The sequence below is a fragment of the Gadus morhua genome, chromosome 23 (genome assembly GCF_902167405.1).
Source record: "Gadus morhua chromosome 23, gadMor3.0, whole genome shotgun sequence".
In the NCBI taxonomy this organism is placed as follows: domain Eukaryota; kingdom Metazoa; phylum Chordata; class Actinopteri; order Gadiformes; family Gadidae; genus Gadus; species Gadus morhua.
Genome location: NC_044070.1, coordinates 15,842,011 through 15,861,460, shown reverse-complemented (window position 1 = coordinate 15,861,460; position 19,450 = coordinate 15,842,011). Strand labels below are relative to the sequence as shown.

At 47.7% G+C, this 19,450-nt stretch overlaps 1 protein-coding gene across 1 annotated transcript in view; it reads right to left on the bottom strand.

Annotated features, from left to right (window-relative positions):
* Window positions 1-376: 376 nt before the first annotated feature.
* Window positions 377-19,450, bottom strand: part of zfhx4 (zinc finger homeobox 4) — a 72,849-nt gene continuing 53,775 nt past the window's right edge. Inside the window, exons 7-11 of the mRNA XM_030349082.1 lie at window positions 13,070-13,203; window positions 11,394-11,594; window positions 10,931-11,054; window positions 5,314-10,734; window positions 377-4,851 (exon numbers count right to left, since the gene is read on the bottom strand). Coding sequence (XP_030204942.1) covers window positions 3,242-4,851; window positions 5,314-10,734; window positions 10,931-11,054; window positions 11,394-11,594; window positions 13,070-13,203 — 7,490 coding nt within the window. The 3' untranslated portion in view covers window positions 377-3,241. The remainder of the gene's footprint in view (window positions 4,852-5,313; window positions 10,735-10,930; window positions 11,055-11,393; window positions 11,595-13,069; window positions 13,204-19,450) is intronic.

Genomic DNA, 19,450 nt, shown 5'->3' with positions numbered 1-19,450 from the left:
ACGTTCCTTTGTCCTTAACACATTTGATGTCTAATATTACGTTTATCTCTGAAACATTTAATTGAATTATCTGAAGAAAAATATATAAAAGCCTTCTACCTATTCTGGGGTTAGAAGTCGATATTTTTCATTCAAATAGATATACAAAGTAAAGACCTTCCTATGAGAGGTATGCTTCTCTATGAATTTTGGGTGTTTCATTTATTGATAGTTAGAGAATGGAATAAAGAGTCTGAACTGTTCTTGTTGACTTTTTGAATGAAGTGCTAGGATGATGATGTATGTGTAGTCATAACAACGATAAAAAATGAGATAATGATTAGTGCATCGGAGGAGAAGGATAATGGAAATAAGGAGAAACATAATGAAGCCAACGCGGTTTGCAGATACAGTTTTTAATGTATCACAACAATGAGCAACAAACATACTTGATGAACTATTTCCAGAAGTTGTTCAAATACCATCTACAATAAACGTCATTTCAACTATGACAACAGGTCTGTGACAAAATAAAAAAAAAGGTTTCAAAACCATGTTATTACCGTGATACGGTACAGTTGAGACCTCAAACAGTACAGTAACAAAAACTAATGCGACTACCCTCTATATATAAAACATCAATAACATTTTTGGTTTAGTTTATTTAAAGTTTTAGCCATAGGGGCTTCTTCTTATTAAAACCTCAGGGTGCATTTCCTATGTAACCCAGATGTTGAAGAGTACATATTGTGTAGGATAAGATTGCGCCGTGAAAATCCCTTTGACATCCAGAAGAACTCCAATTTTCAACCTTTTGAAGGCTGTCCCCATAAACATGAAACAATCCATCCATTTTTTTTTAAAGTTTGTTTTTTTGTTTTTTCTCTTTTTGGCTGCTGTGCAGTTGCAATATCTATGTACAGTTATATTGTGGACCATCCTTTTTGTTGGTTTGTTAGCTTTGACCAGTCCTTGTGTGTGGGAAGCGTCCTGTCAAATGCTAGCATCTTAGCCCATGATGCTAGCCACGACAGTTCAGTCTTTTCGATGCTGAGCCACAGAGTGGGGGGGAAAGGCAAAAAGCCAGAGTTGTGAAAGCCTTTGGAATTAGGACAGTCGCTTATGTTTGTACAATGGCAGAATTGCACCTTGGTAGGCCAGGATGTCTCTTATGAAACACAATCGAAAAGTGTCTTCAGAATTAAAGTAAAATGTTAAAATACTAAAAATTTCAAATAAGAACATTTAAAAAGCTCACACAGAGATTAAAAAAAAATGATATTTTGTTTTAAACTTTGAACAAATAAAAAAAAACACCTGTACAATAATAAAACATAGGAGGAAATGTTGATTTCATCGTTTGAAACAATAACTAAGCATGATTTGATTTAACCTGTCAAACAGTTGCATTACATGCTACTTGCTCATCTCAGAATAGGAAATACCAAAAGCAATACATTTTTGCATTTCTTCATATTAATAAATTTGTACCATGCACAGCCAACTACGAATATGTACAACAGCTTAGCTTCCTTTGTTCACAAGCCTTTTTCTTTCATACAAATAGCCTTCTGTTACTTTGGAATGAATCACATTGGTTTTAATTACCAAACTAGAAAGTGATTCGTAAAAAATTGAACACCCTTTGACAGCTTTCACATTCTTAGTTCCACAGCAAATTAAAATTAAAATAAAATAAAAAAGAGCTAAGCAAAGCAATTCATGGATCAGTATTTTTGACTGGATAATGATGAGTTTTATGGCAAGCAAAAAAAAAAAAAAAAGGGAAAGAAAAGAAAATATATATATCCTACTAAAACACAGTAGCAGCAAATTTTGTTAGGTAATACTTTGAAATGCTGAAAATCACTAGAAGCGGAAAAATCCGGACATTGACTTGAATGGTAGATCAGCAGAAGTGCCTGGAGAATTGGTGGGATGATCGCGACCTATGCACTGAATGCAGGGTACAGGTATAACACTGTTGTGTTGTTGAGTACTACAAGCACGTGAACATGTTTAACAATACAAAACAAATGCCGTTGTCCCCCTTTTTAAAGCAGCATATTTGCAATCTTGGAGCAAATATTCATACCTTTTTTTTTTCTTTTTTTATCATGACCAACTTGTACCTTTACAGTTTCAAGTATACAGTACTACTTTCATGGATGTACCAATTGTTAAATAGGTCTATAGTTCGGTATCAATCCTGTAACAAATGGACCAATATGCTGCTGCAATAGACACAAATAATAATTATAACTGAAAAATACATACACACAAACAGGAAAAAAAACAAAAAAAAACTATTAAATTAACAAATGTTCTACCCAAACAATAATTAAAAAAAAAAGACAAAATAAGTGCACTATAGTCCAGACACAAGCAGGTACCTTAACAGTACAGCAATTCACAAATGAAACATGTTATATTCACATAATCCTCAAGAGTCTATCAAAACTAGAATTATTACCTCTTCAGAAAAGGGTGTGAGCAGAGGTAAGGTGAGAAGGTAAGAGTTGGCACAGATTAGTATACTCTACAAGAAAAAAAGGGGGCTGGGGCGGGGGGGCGGGAAATAGATACAGTTTGTTGTAATACAAACTGGCAAACACAGGGGCATCATACACATTTACGTCACCTTTCTAAATTCCCTCAGTGGCAAAACCATACTGTCTTTGTAGGTCAAAAACTAAAAGGATATGCACATCGTCCATTGTAACAGTTATATTGTCTCTTGGTACTCTATACACATCAAGGAAATGCGTCAGATAAAGCTTGACATGTTTTGGTTATAAGCCAGGTGTACCCAGGCTTGCTGCTTTAACAAATGAGAAATGTTATGTTCTGACCTGAGAATTTAAAGCTACTGAATTACACCTATCTAAACTAAGAGAGATTCTCTTTGAGGGTTCTGGATCGTCATCCCATACAGTACATGCTAGCATTTGGAAAACAATCCAGCTGAGGTGCAATTTGCTATCGTGAGAGTTTTTGGCTTGAAACAAGCCCCCCCAGGGGAGCCTGTGGGATTTTTTTCCTACTCCATGTTTTTGTATACAATATAAGCTCAGTCAAGCATCTCCAACAGTTCTGTCCATAACAAAAATCAATCAATATCTTGCCAGCATATCAATATGGGAAAAACAATCCTGAGTCAATCATTTGGTACTGTAATTTTTTGGGTTAAGAGAAACTTTGGAACTGCAGTTTAAAAAGTCTTATTTTTTTCTATAAGCAAGGGATCCTTTTTTTTCCACTCCTACACACTGAACATATCCATTCTTATACTACTGAAGCTCGCGTCTAGGCCAGAGGTTGGCTTAGCCTTGACCTCCAACGCGTTATCTAAGTCCTCCAGCTTCTGGCTTAGCTCATTGTCAGACTCGTCTGAACAACTCTCGGTGGGTAGTGAGGTTGGAACCCCTGAGGTGCTGCAGGAAGTTGAGGTAACCGTTGAAGGTGAGGAAAGGGGGGGGGGAGGAGAGGCAGACGGGGAGGAAGAGGAAGCAGCTTTCCGGGCTGTGGTGGCCTGGAACAGGACATTTGGCCAGGACTTCATGGACAAGCGAGAGAGATGAGGAAAGGTGTTATTAGAAGAAGCTGCAGACTGCGAGGTAGATGTGGTGTTAGGAGTAGGGGAGCAGACAGAGTGAGGTAATAATCTAGTATGCTCTTTGGCATTTCTCATTGCTTGTTTGATTGTTTTCTCTTTGTGCATGCTCGACTGAAGGTGTTGGCCAAGTGCTTCGTTCCCATTAACAACCACGTTGCAGGCGACACAGGTGTACTTGCTCACTGCCTTTCGAAGCACCGTCTCTTGCGGGTCGGTAAAAGCATGTCCGAAGTAACAGAAGGACTTCTGGTGACGTACCACGGAATCTTCGTCAGCGAAAATCATCTGGCACTTCCTGCATATAAACTCATGCTTGACGGACGGTACTATAAAAGCATCTGGAAAATCGGCGGTACTTTTGGTATCTATTTTCGGTTCTTCCTTTGTGCTTTCTGTTGAAGAGCCTTTGTTGGTGTCATCCTTAGTCTCCATTGCTTCTACTTTTGGTTTGAAGGAGCTGCTGGCTGGGGTGCTCTGCACACTCTGGGCTGTCTTCACAGGGGTTGGTTTCTGCTGCTTCTGGTGGTGGTGCTGCTGCTGCTGCTGCTGCTTCTGGTGCTGCTCGAGCTGCTTCTGCTGCTGCTGCTGCTGCTTCTGCAGTGAATCCTGGAGGGACTGCTGGTACTGCTGGTACTGCTGCAGCAGCGCCGTGGGGGACAGGCCAGCGGCCATGGCAGCCTGCGGCATCGCGGCCGGGCCGTACGGAAACAGGTTTTCCATTCCGCACAGCGGCGGGAAGTAGCCGCCCCCTTGGACCCCTCTCGGCATCTGCGGCGAGAAGCAGTTGGAGAACCCGGGAAGGAAATAGGGCAGGAACTGGTTCCCCAGGAAGGAGCTGGGGTCACTGGCCGCCAGGGCGTTCTGCAGTGCCTGCAGCTGAGCCATGTCCAGCGACGCCTCGCTCTGCTTCGCCGCGGCGGCGCTCATCCTCTCCCTCTTCTTGGCCATGCTGGGGGTCTCCGGGCGCTGCGAGCCGCCCTCGTTCTCTCGCTCTTTGTTCTTCGTCTGCGTGGGCCTGTCTCCCGGCTTCTTGGTGCCGTGGTCTCTCTCGGATTCTTTACCGTGCTGCTCTGTGTGATTAACTGCTGCCAGGGGTGTGGAGGGAACAGGAGGAGGAGGAGGTGGAGGTGGTGGTGGAGGAGGAGGAGGAGGAGTCTGCAGAAGAGTCTTGGTTGGGGTAGTGCTGAGAGACATGGCAGGAGAGGGAGTGGCTGGTGTAGGGAACCCAAGCATGCCAGCACCGGGAGACGCTAAAGCTGAAATACAGTGGTATATAGATATGGAAATGTTCAGTATTCAAATATTCAATCCAAATCACTATGTAAACTTATTTTTTTGCATGACTAGATGGAGTCGTTTTTTTTTTAGATTGATTGACTTGATATAGCTATTTTTTTTTTTATTTTGTTATGGATCAAAACGGTCAAATATGCTTTATAGTCATTTCTCTATGCCGAAATGAGAATAGAAATATACCAAAAGTACAATAAGGGGAAGATCAAACACAAACAAAAACAATAATATAAATACATTTGCTCCCTCATAAATACACTGGTTGAGCATAATGCACGTCATTACAACATTGTTCTTAGAAAAAACAGCTTTGTGATAACGGAATGGATAGTAGTAGAGTAAAATAAAATAGTCTTTGTTTTTTGTGCATGTTAAAGCACAGTCTATAAAGCTAGTCTTTTCTACCGTTTGTCATACCAACTCACCGGGGGTGTTGGGAGGAAAGACAGGAAGCGATGAGGGCCCGTTCACTCCAGGAAGCAGGACTGGGGGTAGGCCAGATATTCCTGGGTAGCTGGAGGGCAGGCTGAGGCCATGAAGTGCATTGTTGTTGTCCACCGTCATCTGCTTCTGCTGGCCAGGCAAAGTGAGTCCGTCGCCAACCTTCTTCATACGGTCCAGCTCCTGCTGTGCCATCAGCTGACGGACAGTGGTCGGGGCTAGGTAGTCCTTTTCTCTGTCCACCTGGTTCCCCAGGGTTTCTTGCACTTTGGCAATGTGCTGTTTGGAGAAGATGTGGTCACGCACCGACATCCGTGCGGTGTACTTCACGCAACACAGGGTACACTCGGGCCGAGGCCCCTCGGGTGACCCTTGACTTATCATGAATGGCTTTCCGATGTTTATCTTGAACTTCTTCTCTTTAGCGCGGGCGTTCTGGAACCACACCTGGACCACGCGCTTGGGAAGTCCGATCTCATTGCCGAGCATCTCGCACTCCTGCATGGTCGGAGTGCGGTAGTCGCTGAAGCAGGCCTTGAGAACCTTCAGTTGCAGGTTACTCATCTGGGTCCTGAAACGTTTGTGGCCTGGTCTGTCCCCGCTGCAACTTCCTTTTCCTGACTTGAAGGGGTTTGACCCTCCAAATGGACTAGGGGAGCTGGGGTCAGTCAAGCTGGAGCATTCGCTCCTGTCGTTCAGTTCGTCCATATCATCCGTGGAGTTAAAGTAAGAGTCGTAGTCTTTTGCACAGAAGCTGAGAGCAGGGCTCACCATGCTGAACTGGAAGCGGTCATCATCGCCATTGGAGCTCGGGGCAGCATTGCTTTTGCTGTCTCCCAGCTTGTCGCTGCCATTGGCCGTTAGGTTTTCAACTTCATTGTTGTTTCCCTCGTCTCCAGTGGTGACGTCGCTCATGGCGGTATTTATCGACGAGGTCTCATCAAAGTCCATCTTGTTAAGGTCATAAGAGGAGGCCTCGGCAGAAATCATATTGGGCCCGTCAGTTTCATCACAAGGTTCTGCTCGCAAGGATGAAGGGCTGGAGAAGTTTTTTAACTGTGTTTCAGTTGGTTTGACGGGAGTGGAGGACGCGGCCGGCAGCTCATAGTCACTTGGCTCCGTCTTAGTAGGGAGTTGGGGGTATTCAAAGAAGTTGTACTTATTTGGGCTTTCGCCTCTTTCATTGTCTTGATTCATCATTGGGCTTGGGGGCAAACTGAAGCCTGCCTGTTTAGCCTCATGCCAGTGTCGAGAGCGTATGTGACTATCGAGGGCTGATTTTGCCTTAAATAGTGCTCTGCAAAAGGGGCATTTCTTGTGGGACTGGGAGGGCCCAATCGCTCTGAACTGCCCTTTTCTCTCCCTGGCACGGGTGTTCTGGAACCAGACTTGCACAACTCTCTTCTTGAGACCCACCTCCCTAGCAATATGGTCCAGCATCTTTCGGGTTGGGTTAGAGTCCAGTAGGTATTTGTCATAAAGAACCTCCAGTTGTTCGGGTGTGATGGTGGTTCTTAGACGTTTGTCTCTGTGTTGTTCTTCACTACTGTTCCCACCGTCTTTGTCATTGGCATTTTCTTCCTTCTCGTCAAGTTTCCTTTTCATTGACCCCGAACCAAGTGTAGAGGACGGGCCGGAACTGCTTTGAGAAGGCATCTGTGAGAGGCCTCCAGCCAACAGTTGGCTAGCCATCAGTGGGTTATTGGGGTCAAATATCATATAGGGCATATCAAGCGGCCTTTCCAGAAACTGGGAATGAAGAAATTGATTTTGAGCAGCGAGGAAATGCATATGCTGGTGTTCTTGCCACAATTCCATGCTGGGGAATGCAATCTTACACTGATCACACTGGTACTGCAGCATCTGGTGAGGGAGGCTGTTTGTCAGTGAGGACAGGGCCAGTGAGAGGGAGCTTGAGGGTACTGCAGCTGACTGTGGTTGAGAATGGGGCCTTGACATCTGCGACTGGGTTGGCTTCGGCGGCGGAGGTTGAGGTGTCGAGGCCTTCGATGGTCTTGGCTCTGACAGTGTCTTCACCACTGGCGAGGGCGCGCTCTCAGTCTGCTTGGGTTTCACCTCAGGGGTCATCTCAGGCTTAGGGGAGGTCTTCCCCATGCTGGGACGGGGAGACGGCATCAGAGGGGAGATTGAGCCAGAGTTGGTGATAGTAGCCTGGAGCTGCTTGGGCGGCTCTGGAGTAATTTGCTTCATCCTTGCCGGTCCGGGTTCTATGGTGTCTAAGAATTCCACAATGGGAATTTCCTCACTGCCTTCCTCATCCTCATCCTTGTAACACTGCTTTTTCTGGTGGGTGATAAGGTCAAAGATACGTGGGAACACGATGTTGCATTTTTTACACTGGTACTGCATGTTGCTGGTTCTGATGTAACGCTCATTGGTCAGCTCTTTCTTCTCATTGTCCTTACAATCCGCCTGGTTCTCATAGCTCTTCCGGGCTTTTTGGCGGGCGTTCTGAAACCACACAACTATAACACGAGTTGGGAGGTTGAGCACAGTAGACAGCTGCTCGATCTCATCATCCTTAGGATAGGCATTGGTGTCAAAGAAATCTTGAAGCACTCTCAGTTGATAATCAGTGAACCGGGTCCGGGAGGACCTCTTGTTCATTCCTGATTCCGTTCTGTAGTATTCCAGCGCATTCATCTGCGGTTCAATTCGTATATCTTCCAATGTAGTCATGGGAGGGATACTGAAGTTGTACGGTGAGTCTTTGCTTCGCTGCCGCTCTTTGAAGAGGGTGTTACGGAACCAGTGCTTGATGACCTTCTGGGGCAGACCGGACTTCTCTGACATCTCCTGAATTTGCTCTTCATTGGGAGAGTTGTTGATGTCAAAATGAGCTCTGAGGATCTTCAGTTGGTCGTCAGTGATGCGTGTGCGTGGACGCTTGAACTGGGACTGGCGGAGGAAGTTCGGGTCAAGACCCAGCTGCTGCTGACACAGCTGCGTGAGATCAGACGTCAGCGACTCCATAGTAGGCATCTGGAGGGTCAGGCCTGGGTGTTGAACAGACTGCATCATCATTGGGGAGAACATGGGCATATCCATGGGCACTTGGAGCTGCACCTGTTGGGGTTGAGGGGGAGGAGGGGGTGGCGGGGGAGGAGGTGGTGGTTGGGGTGGGGACACCTGGTGGGAAGGCTGGTGTGAGACCTGATGTTGAACAGGTACAGGTGATGGCGCTGGGGTTTGTGGTTTGTTCATCGATGCCGGTGGAGGCTGAGGAGCCGTAACCGGTGCAGGTGCGGGAGGTGGTGGTGGCGGAGGAGGAGGTGGTGGTGGGGGAGTCTCAGGTGAAGCAGGGTTAATGGGGTAGAGTTTGTCATAAGCCTCTCTGTACTGCTGGGCGAACTTCTCAAGCTCAACATAGGGGAAAAATTGGCTGTGAACGTGCTCCTGGTGGCTTTTGAGAATCAGCATGTTAGAGAAGAGTTTCCCGCACATGCCACACTCCAGCTTGTCGTTGTTGATCTCCACTTGTTCACCTCCTTCTTTGTTCTTCCTCTGGTTTTTCTGTCTGTTCTCATTGTACTGGATAACAAGTTCAAATCCAAAGTTCTCCAAAAGGGCCTTGGCGGCGTTTCCTCTAGCTCCTGACACGATACGCGGGGGGGGAATTGAAGGCTCAGAGAACTTGGACTTTTTGGACTCTTTGCTGTCTTTTCCTCCATCATTGACTGCCTCGCCTCCGTTGTCTGTCTTTGCTCTGCCCTCATGTTTCTCATGGTGCTCTTCTGCCTCCCTGGACATTTGGATGTCAGATACAGACACAGCGCTAGGCTCCATTTTGGTTTTGTGGTTCTGCATCTGCAGGTTCTTCTGCTGCTGAATGTGATTCTGGTTGGCTTGTTGCTGCTGTTGATGCTGCTGCTGCTGCTGCTGCTGTTGTTGCTGCTGCTGTTGCTGCTGCTGCTGTTGCTGAGCCTGTTGCTGAGCCTGCTGCATCACGTGCTGCTGCTGCATCTGCTGCTTCAAGTCCTCCAGGAACGATCCAGTGAGGCCAGGCATGCCAAACGCAGCTGCAGAGTGTAGCGCCATCTCTGGGCTAAGGTTGAACTCTGCTCCCGGGATGTAAAAGGGGAAGAGGAACTGGGGCTGTTGGAACTGCAGCAGTGACTCTGGAGTCATGGGGAAATGGGGGAAGAATGCCGGGTTAAGGAACTGAGGCTGGAAGAAGGCAGCCTGCTGCTGGAGCTCGTGCTGGAGCTGCATCTGTAGCTGGGCATTGGACTGAGCGGTCTGGTGACTGCTCGCCTGAGCCGAGACGTGATCAGTAGTCGTGCTTTGTTTCGCGTTGCTGTTGCTGCTGCTGTTACTTTCTTTGGCTTCCACTGAGTTTTCTTTGTTGGCAGAAGGTGTTCCACTCCTAGCACTGTCTTGGTTGTTGCTGGACCCTTGCGCGGATGGCGCTGGGCTCTTTGCTGGCACTGGGCCACTAGTTCCGGAGATGCCGCTGCTGCTTTCGCTTTTGGCTGTTCTGGCTTTGGTCTGGTGTAGCACGGACCTCATGTGAATCTCAAGGGTTGAACTTTGGCTGTAGGCAACGTTGCAGATATTGCATTTGAACGGTTTGTTGTCAATGCTGTTGCTTGTTTCTTGTGGTACTGGGCTTGAGGCTTCTTGCAGGACCTTCTTTAGCTTGTGCAGGTGAGAAACTGAATTATAGTGGACTAGCAGTATATTCTTTTGAGTAAAAGACTCTTTGCAAACTGTGCACTTGTAGGGTCGGGAAGGGTCTAAAAACTTCTCCATTGTAAAGTTTGGCCCCTTTCTAAAGGGTAGGGTACGTTTTGGTTCTGCTCCCATTTCGTCTAGCAAGGAGCTGCTGTCACTTCCTGTAGGACTGGGCTTCTCCTCTTGGTCCATCTCGTCGTCTTTGTCCAAGTCGTGTTCGAAGGCCTGAGCTTCCTCCAAGGCCCTCGCTTCACTCTCGGTAATGTCTCCGTTCACCGGCAGGCTTCCGATGAGCTGCTGGACCTCCGCCTCGCTCAGCTCAGGGTGGCCGTTCTCCAAGTGCTTCCTCAGGGCCATAAAGGTTCTGAAGCTGCGCTGGCAAAGGCTGCACATGGTGGCGGCTCGGATGGCGTGGTACTGGGAATGGATCTGAAGCTTCTGCATGGTCTTGAAGGCCAGGCTGCAGTGGTTGCATCGATACTTGTACACGTGCCGGTCAGAGACGGAGAGCTGCTGCTGCTGCTGCTGGAGCCGTTGGAGCTCGTTGAGATGGTCCTGCAGGCTGTCCGGGGACTTGCTCTCGTGTCCGTGCCCGCTGGTCCTCTTCCAGTCCGGGGCCTCAGTGGCCTCCTTGGGGGGCTTCAGCTCTTCCGCCTGGTCCATTTCAGTTTTATCATGGGTGAGCATCAGTTCATCCTTTGAGTTGTTTCCTAAAAAAGAGCAGAAGAAATAGGTAAATATGTGAACATATTTGCAACATGCACAACCCAAGGTAAATATTAACATTATGTATATCTTTAAACTGTCTTCACTAGAGGTCAATTTCTGTTAAAATGAACTGAATGAAATGAATAATAAGATAAGTCTATGTACGGAACAGTACACAAAGAAGTACAGGACAGCTACCTTGAGACTTCCCGGGGCCCTCAGAGAGGGCAGGGAGGGTGTCCATCAAAGCAAGAGCCTTCTCTTGTCCAGGAGCGGGATGCATTATATTGTTTGGCGTTGGCATTGTGTCAGGTCCGACCACCTATAGAGAACAAAGGACATGTTGAATTAACATGCAGACTATTGGAACGTTTGCAACTAAAATGAAACATCGGGTCAAAGAAACCTTGTGTTCCCACCCCTTAAAGCAAAGCACATGCGTCAGAATTTGTTTTTCCAAGAGCCTGTGGGTAGAAGGCTGCATCCAGGGAGACCGATATAAATGCATGAGAATTATTTTATAGACAGTTGACCTTGAGGGAATACTGGGTAGGCTTGATAAATTGCCCTAGATTTGTTTTGAAACACGATATATATATAAATATGTATTTAAAAAAACAACCCAGCTTAAAACTGCATTCTCCTAAACCCACTGACTTACGGTCATGATCAGTTTCTCCACACAGTCTGGGGCCACACTGTGCAGGTGGGTGAGATGCAGCTGCAGATGAATCTTGTTGCTCAGGACGTCCTGGCACAGTGGGCAGCGGATCACCGGCTGCATCGAGTGCTGGGACATCACATGAAGCTGCATGCGGTTGGCGTCTTTGCTGCTGTAATTGCAGTACGGACACTGCTGGACCTGAAAATTGCCAGGAAGCAAAATGGGAGAGGATTAGAGAGGGAGAACACAAGATATAATAACGATCATAATGATAATAATAATACAGGGAAAGCCTAAGTGTGTTGTAAACATTTGGTGTCTATACAGAGTAGTGTATCGTTAACTTTGCTTTCTAGACATTGCGTTTTTATAGAGAATAGACAAAACAGGATTCAAGGAAAATATATTAACATATTCCTCCTTTAGCGTGGTGCTAGCAATCCACTCTTCACTCCTTGTCCCTTCCCCCCTTCAACTTATCACGGAAAATGTTGATCAACCTTATTTCATATATAATTCATTTAAGTCCTGCAACTCATGCAATTTTTACGAGCGAAAAAAATAAAAAGGCGAGAAAGAAAACCGCGATTGCCTTGGAAATTCTAATCAGTAAATTAAAGATGACAAAGGTGTGCACCCTCCAAAAGTACACCTACGCCCTCATTAGAGGGAGTACCCCGCGTACGGCTGCCACCACCTGTCTTAATGGAATCCATTTCTGAAATGACTAAGTCCTGCCTGCTCACAGGGGTCCAGCGGCAGACAAGCTAATACTTCATAATCTAATTTAAAAACACATATAATTTAAAGAGATGCAAAGGGGGAGCGGTGGGGGTGGGTAGGTGGGGGGAGGGGGGCAAGACTAGTGCAGGTATTTCACTTAAGAGCACAAAGAGGGAGCCCGCTTGATGCTAAAAAGCCCTGTCACACAGTCAATGGAGACGCTGTGCGTACCCTATTGGTGGATCAATGGCGCCAGCAACATGCTACATGCTTAGCCTGGCATTTCTCTTATCTACCGGTGAGCTTCTAGCCATGAGGTCACTGCATAGTGGTCGTTGGGATGGGCTTTGTTCGTTTGTTAGTGAGGGAGGAGGAAGCATTTCACTTTCTTTCGCTTTCATATTTGTTTCGACCAAACACGTTGCTGAGGCGGGGTGATTCTGGTCGCGTGTAATTGGCGCATACAAAACTCAGCCCGGCAGTAATAATCTTTAACAAAAGTGTCTTTGAAGGTTTCGAATCAACACTGTGTGGCCTGGCTACTGTGGTAATACGCTAATTAAACCCGCCTTGTGAAGGCTTCATCCACTCGCGCAAATTAGTTTTTTATTCTGCGGTACAATATCTCTGTAACAAAAACATAAAACAAGGCGTAACTCCCCTCTCCCCCCTCCTTTCCTGGTGTTTTCCTGCCCAGGCTTTGTCCCCCCCCCCCCCCCCCCAAGAAGTTCACACCATAGTAGTGGGATAATAGTAGCCAGATAATAGTAAAGTGCAAGCTACCTATTTCCGTCCAAAGTAAAAGACCCATAATATTAGAAAAAGGGGTATTAATAAATAAAAGCCTGTGGGAAGTGGTAACCTTATTAATAAACCTTCCTCAGCTTCCTTTACACCGGACATTATGTGTTTTATGTCAGGCACGTAGACAGCCACGAGGTCACCCTTACCTGCTCGCTGACGGAGATCTTTGCCTCGTTGGACTTGGGCCTCTTGGGTGGGCTGTCAACCTGGCGGTCGGGCATGAGGGAGCGCTTGGACAGGGCGTTACTGGCTGTCACCTCTTTAGACATGGCGTTCACTCCTACAATAGGCGGGGACAGGGGGAAAAAAAGAGTACAGTGAGAATGAGAATGTATGCTGGCGTAATTTATATTCACAGTTTGTGCGTTGTTCGTACATCTGTTTACAGTCGAGATGGGGATGAACTATTCAGGATACATTTGTTAGAACATAACATAACGAACAAACAAACGGGTTTCAACCTGTCGTCCTTAGTGCCCTTGGGTTCATACATTCTGTATGAGGAGCACCAGGATTAATTAACAATCCAAAAGAAAAGGGGGACATTGATTGATTTAAAATCTTTATTTAGCTTCAACATTTCCTAACGTGGTATGGTAGAAAACCAAAACCAATCAAAAACTCAATCTTGACTCAAACCCGCTGTTACTTAACGGTAAGGCAAGTCTTATCCAATTAATATTAAGCAGGGCTGAAAAATGAAAATGACACCACGACACGACAGAGAGACACCACAGGCCTGCGTACGAAACATGCCCTGCTGTATTATTCTCATCTACTTCCACATGCACCGCCACCAACGCTTTTTTCCCTCTTTCCCTCTGCCCCACGGACATGTGAAATGGGGAAGGAAAAAAAACCCTCATGCAGACTCATTATCACAGCAAGACATACATTAAATGTTATGGTAATATTATACACTTCATTAGTTCATATACATTTCCCCAGCCGTCTAAACAACTTCTGTGTCGGCGGAGGATGCAACATTTCCATGGCTTGGTCACGGCCGGTGGTACGGTGGCAGCAGCTGTGTAGCGTATTGTGTGTGTGTGTTTTATGTGTGACGTGTGTGTGTGTGTGTGTGTGTGTGTGTGAGAGCGTGTGTGACGTTAACAGCAAGGCTCAGTGCAGAGGGGGATCAGCCTCTGGTTGTATTTAGTAAATGCTGCAGCCGCTGATAAATCTTTCATTAGCCTCATCTGAAGATACAGGCGGTGCAGGGCCCGCTATGGTCTGCCACTGCAATTTACCAGCTCTGCAACAACACAAAGACACAGCAATAGCCGCTCCCCCCTCTCTCTCCCTCTCTCTTTCTTTCTCCCTTCCCTCTCCCCCCCCCCCTCTCTCTCCTCTCCCTCTCCCCTTTCTCCCCTTTTTCTCTCCCTCACTTCCTCTCTCTCTCCTCTCCCTCTCTCTCTCTCCTTCTCTCTCCCCCTCCCTCTCTCTCTCTCTGCCTCCCCACCCCCCGCTCTTCCACCCTTTCTCGTCTGGTCACTCAAAGCAATAAGTGAGCCTCAGTCCTGTGAAGCAACGCTTCACGGTGGATGCACAAAATGGAGAAAAAAAGAGGGAAATCAAAGCACTGATACATAGAGAGAGGAGGGGGGGGGGGGGGTGGAGTGGTAGAGCTGTGCAAGGGAGGGAGGGGGGAGGCAGGGGGAGGAAGGGAGCGGGAGGGAGGGAGGGGTGAAAGAAAACATTTTGTATTTGGTATGATTCCATGGACCGTGTTTGTACTGGTCGGCGTATCCATCCCGACCGACGCGTTCATGCATTTTAATTCTGTTGTATTAAGTAGTCGTTCCACTTATTTTATTTGTAATCCCCTATATCTGCAGCCTGAAATATTGGCCTGTCAAGGAAAGTGACAGTGCGAGTGAGAGGGAAGGGGGAGAGAGAGAGGGAGGGAGACAGAGAGAGAGAAAGAGAGAGAGAGAGAGAGAGAGAGCGAGAGAGCGAGAGAGAGAGAGTAAAAGAGAGAGAGTGGGTGGGTGGGGGAGAGAGAGAGATAGGGGGGAGAGAGAAGAAAGATAGAAAGGGGAGAGGCTAGAAAAAAAAAGGAACAAAGAAGGAGACAGAGAGGAAAGAGAAGAAGAAAAAAAAAATACAAGGGCACAATGTGAATTTTCAAGAACATCTGAGAATTGCTTCGCGGCTCGGAATAGCGAGGTAATCTTGTCTTCCAGCACCGCTGATGGTCCCTGCAGAGCTAGTGTGTTTGTGTGTGTGTACGTATGCGTGTGTGTGTGTGTCTATTTCGCCATCTATTTCGCGAAAAAGACCACCTCCTCCAGCCCCCACCACCCCTTCCCAGACACACCATTGGTCGAGAAGACAGAGCCTGTCCCGGGGAGCAGATCGTGGTCACGCGGTCTGACCCGCCCGGTGTATTTATTGTGACCGGTTCTAATTTCAACTTTCAATTTTTGCCTCCGTCCTCCAGTCAATTTGCAACTAGATTACATCCCGCGCCTGAAAGGGGAGAGGGACGAGACGATTGGTCGGGCAAGAGGAAGGCAAACACATTTACAATGCAATGAGGAAAAGACAACCGCCGCTTCGCCATTGATTACCGTCATATCGAGTGTGTGTGTGTGCGTGTGCGCCTCCCCGACACAAAGATCTGTCCTGGTTTTGATTCGTCTTTGACCTACCGCTTCCATCAACACTTATGACACTCGAGGCGTCGAGAAAAAAAAACCTAACCTTTAATGTTGAGAGTGAGAGAGAGAGACAGGTGGAGAGAGAGAGAGAGAGAGGGAGAGGTGAAGAGAGAGACAGAGAGACAGAGAGGTAGATGAAGACAGAGGGAGAGGGCGCTTCTGCACCGCGTGGCCACTTAGGGCGCTTTAAGTGGCGAGCCATACGAGTGTATCATAAAGTCGTTTGAAGGCATAGAATTGCGTAAAAATATATATACCGGGCCAAGGACATTATCCCCAACCCCCCCCCCCCTCATCCCATAATACAAAGCCATACAGCCACGGTGTGTTCCTCCTGCTCACCGGAGCCACAGTCCACGCAGGCTACGGGAGGAATTGTATTTATTCTGCATCACATCCAGGTGACGTCCATGTTGTATTAAGAGAGCGGAAGAGAGAGAGAAGGGACGAGAGAACGGCAGAGTGACACAAAAATATACCCCCCTTCTGAGAAAGAATAGTGAGACAGAGTGCGGGATGGGTCTCCACTAGAACAAGAGACTCTCTCTTTCTCTCTCTCTCTCTCTCTCTCTTCCTCTCACTCTCTCATTCCTCTTTGTCCCCCCCCCTTCCAAGCTTGCTCTGCGCCCCCTTAATGACTCTGTCCTTTCACCCCCAGCCACCGTGACCCCCCCCACCCCTCTTCTGTTTTTTATACATTTTTATTCTCTCCGCTATGACGTGGACCAGACCAGCTGGATCTCAGTGAAGGGGGGTTGGGTTGTTGTGTGTGTGTGTGTGCGTGCGTGTGTGTGGGGGGGCCAGAATAGACCTGACACCATCTCTCTTCCCCCACCACCACCACCACCACCACCACCACCACCACCACCACAACCAATGACAAATGCCTTGCATGCGGCAGGACCCCGCTTGATTAGATAAATCAAAAGGTGATTTATGACACTCCCAGCCCGCTTTTGCATTGCGAGGGGTGGTGTCTGCGTGTATGTGTGTTTGCTTGTGGGGTGTGGGGCGCGGGGAATCTGCGACGCAAAGGGGGCCTCGCTCGCCACCCATCTTTATTTGCAGCTGCCAATGGCGTTTAGGCACCCGCACGGCAAGCTAGCTCGCACGAGCGAGGAAATGCAAGGCGAAGAAGAGGTAGGGAACGATATAGGGATGTATAGATTGAGAGAGAAAGAGAGCGAGAGAGCGAGAGAGCGAGAGAGAGAGAGAGAGAGAGAGAGAGAGAGAGAGAGAGAGCGAGAGAGAGAGAGAGAGAGAGAGAGAGAGAGAGAGAGAGAGAGAGAGAGAGAGAGCGAGAGAGAGAGAGAGAGAGAGAGAGAGAGAGAGAGAGAGAGAAGATGCGGGAGAATAGGCTAGGAGGTAAAGAAAAATGGAGGCCGACATTAGAGAATAATTGGGGAGGAGAAAAAAAAGATGCGGCAGGTAAGGAGAGAGAAAGATATGTTGTGTTGCGGCAGGGCTTATTAAAACAACCTGGGGATATTTCTACCGGAAATTGTTCTTCAAAAAAAGCCGGGAGGAGCAACAATACCATCACTGCTAATGGGTTCCCTGTGCAACTATTATAGAATCTGCCCTTTTCTGTCTTAAAGGGTAAGACATTTTGTGCAAAGTGAACCAAAAGCAAAATTAGCTTCCCCCCCCCCCATCCTCAATATATACACAAACAAGCACGAGTATTTCCAAATGTTCCTCAGGTAGTAATATTTATATTGTCTAAACCCGTCGCGGTATGATCAAATCTGCGAGCAGGTAAACAAAGAGGTGGAATGCTCCGCGCAATCACCTGTCTTCCCTTTTCTCTTCCCCCCCTGCCTTCCTTTCAACAATCTGAATCTTTTGTGACGTTTGTGACGTTTCATTTCGCGATTATTATTTATTTTACGTAAGCCCACCACTACAGAAATATACAAGGTCGAGTGGGTGGGAGGGAAAAAAATGAAAAAGAAGTCTATCAACGGCAACGGCGGTCTGGGAGGAAGCGGTTATGTGTTGTGTTTACGGATGTGCTTGTGTGTGAGTGTGTGTGTGCGTGCGTGTGTGTGTGTGTGTGTGTGTCGGAGGGGGTGTTTGTGTGTGGTTGTATGTTTGGTGGTGGGGTGGGGCTGGGGAATTGGGTGGGTGGAGGGGTGGGTTTGGAGGGGTGGATAGATGAGGAGGTGGTGGTGATTGGGGGGGGCTGCAGTTCTTTGGATTTAGTATTCAATTTAGCCGCCCTGAGCCCTGGCAGACTGGCTAAGGTTACAGAGCAGTAAATCTTGGGAGGGTGAGGGCTGGGGGGGAGGCTGCGTTGTGGGGGGGGGGGGGGGGGGGGGGGGGGGGGGGGGGGCTGAGGGGAGCCGGCCAGAGCAGGGGCCGGGGAGAGGGCCCGGGCCCCAGCCCCATGATTTACTGGTCTAGAGCTCCGGGGTTACGCATTAGGCTGACCCCCGGTCACCCGATAACATTACAGCGCCACACTCTGAACCCGAAACTCCCACGGAACCACTCACGGTCCCGCTGTAGCCTCAGGGAGGGAGAGGGGGGAGAGAGGCAGGGACACAGAGGGAGGGAAGAGGAGAGAGAGGCAGGGACACAGAGGGAGGGAAGAGGAGAGAGAGGCAGGGACACAGAGGGAGGGAACGGGAGAGGCAGGGACACAGAGGGAGAGGGCTGGAGGGAGAGAGGGAGAAAGGGTGAGACAGGGAGAGAGAGAGAGGCAGGGAGAGAGGGAGGCCGGCTGTGAAAGGGTGAAGATGAAGACAGAGATTCATTGAGAGAGCGACAGAGAGAGAGGGAGAGAGCAAGGAAGCGATAAAGAGAGCAAGGATGACAAGCCAGGAGCAAGGGGAGAAAGAATGGAGATTTTTAGCGAGATGGAGGGAGAGAGAGAACAAGACGGATAGAACAAGGGAAGGCGGGAGAGCGCATCAGTCTCTTGTTTCGTGGTGCGTGATTTTAATGTCCGCCGTTCCTCTCGTACGGTTTCTCTCACTCAGTCTCTCCAATTTCCATCTTCTGTTACGACAGGAGATAAATATGAAACACAGACTTGTCATATTTGACGGATCCGCGGAGACGCTCAACAGTCCCATCATGCCGTCGAGAGAACACACCAAACCCCCTGTCCTCCAGCAACACATACACACACACACACACCCAAACAACAGCTCCGGGCTTTCAATTTAATATGCTAATATCGTTAATGTATTTTAATCATGTTCCGGGCTTGAAATTAATTTCAAATGGGGGCTAATTCAAAGAGATGCATGTAGATACAGGCCACGTATGTGTGCAAACAAACTTGAACGATCTTGTTGCGTGTTATTGTCTCATTAAACGTCGTTATCGATCGGAGATGCGTATGTAAAACAATGGAGTGGATATGTTGGGAGTAAGGAGATTCCTAACGCAGGTCTTTCGGCTCCAATGGGGGGTCCCTTTGTGTGTGGGGGGGTCTATTTATGAGGAGCGGGGCCCCTGAGCCATGGAAGAGGATGACACGCGCTGGCTATACATACACACACGCACCGCCTCTATCTGGAAGTAATCCACGATGGGGAGGAAAAATTTGCATGGGAAATGCAGCATGGATTATAATTAATCTAAAGTGACATGGGATTAAAAGCAGAAAGACAATGTAAATGAAGCAAAGGGGGATATAACTCTCACTGCCTCCAATCTAAAAGCCTTCTGTATCTCTGCATTTTTTTCACCCCCCGCCCTCTTGATTTAGATTTGCTCTCTCCCCTATCTGGTCCACGGGTCTAATTCTCCGTCTATTCTTCCTCCTTGTTTAAAAAAAAGGGTCCCGTTTCTGTTCGTTGGTGAAGTGCGCAAGCACTCGGCAACTGCTCACTTTGGGCACCCCCGTAATCC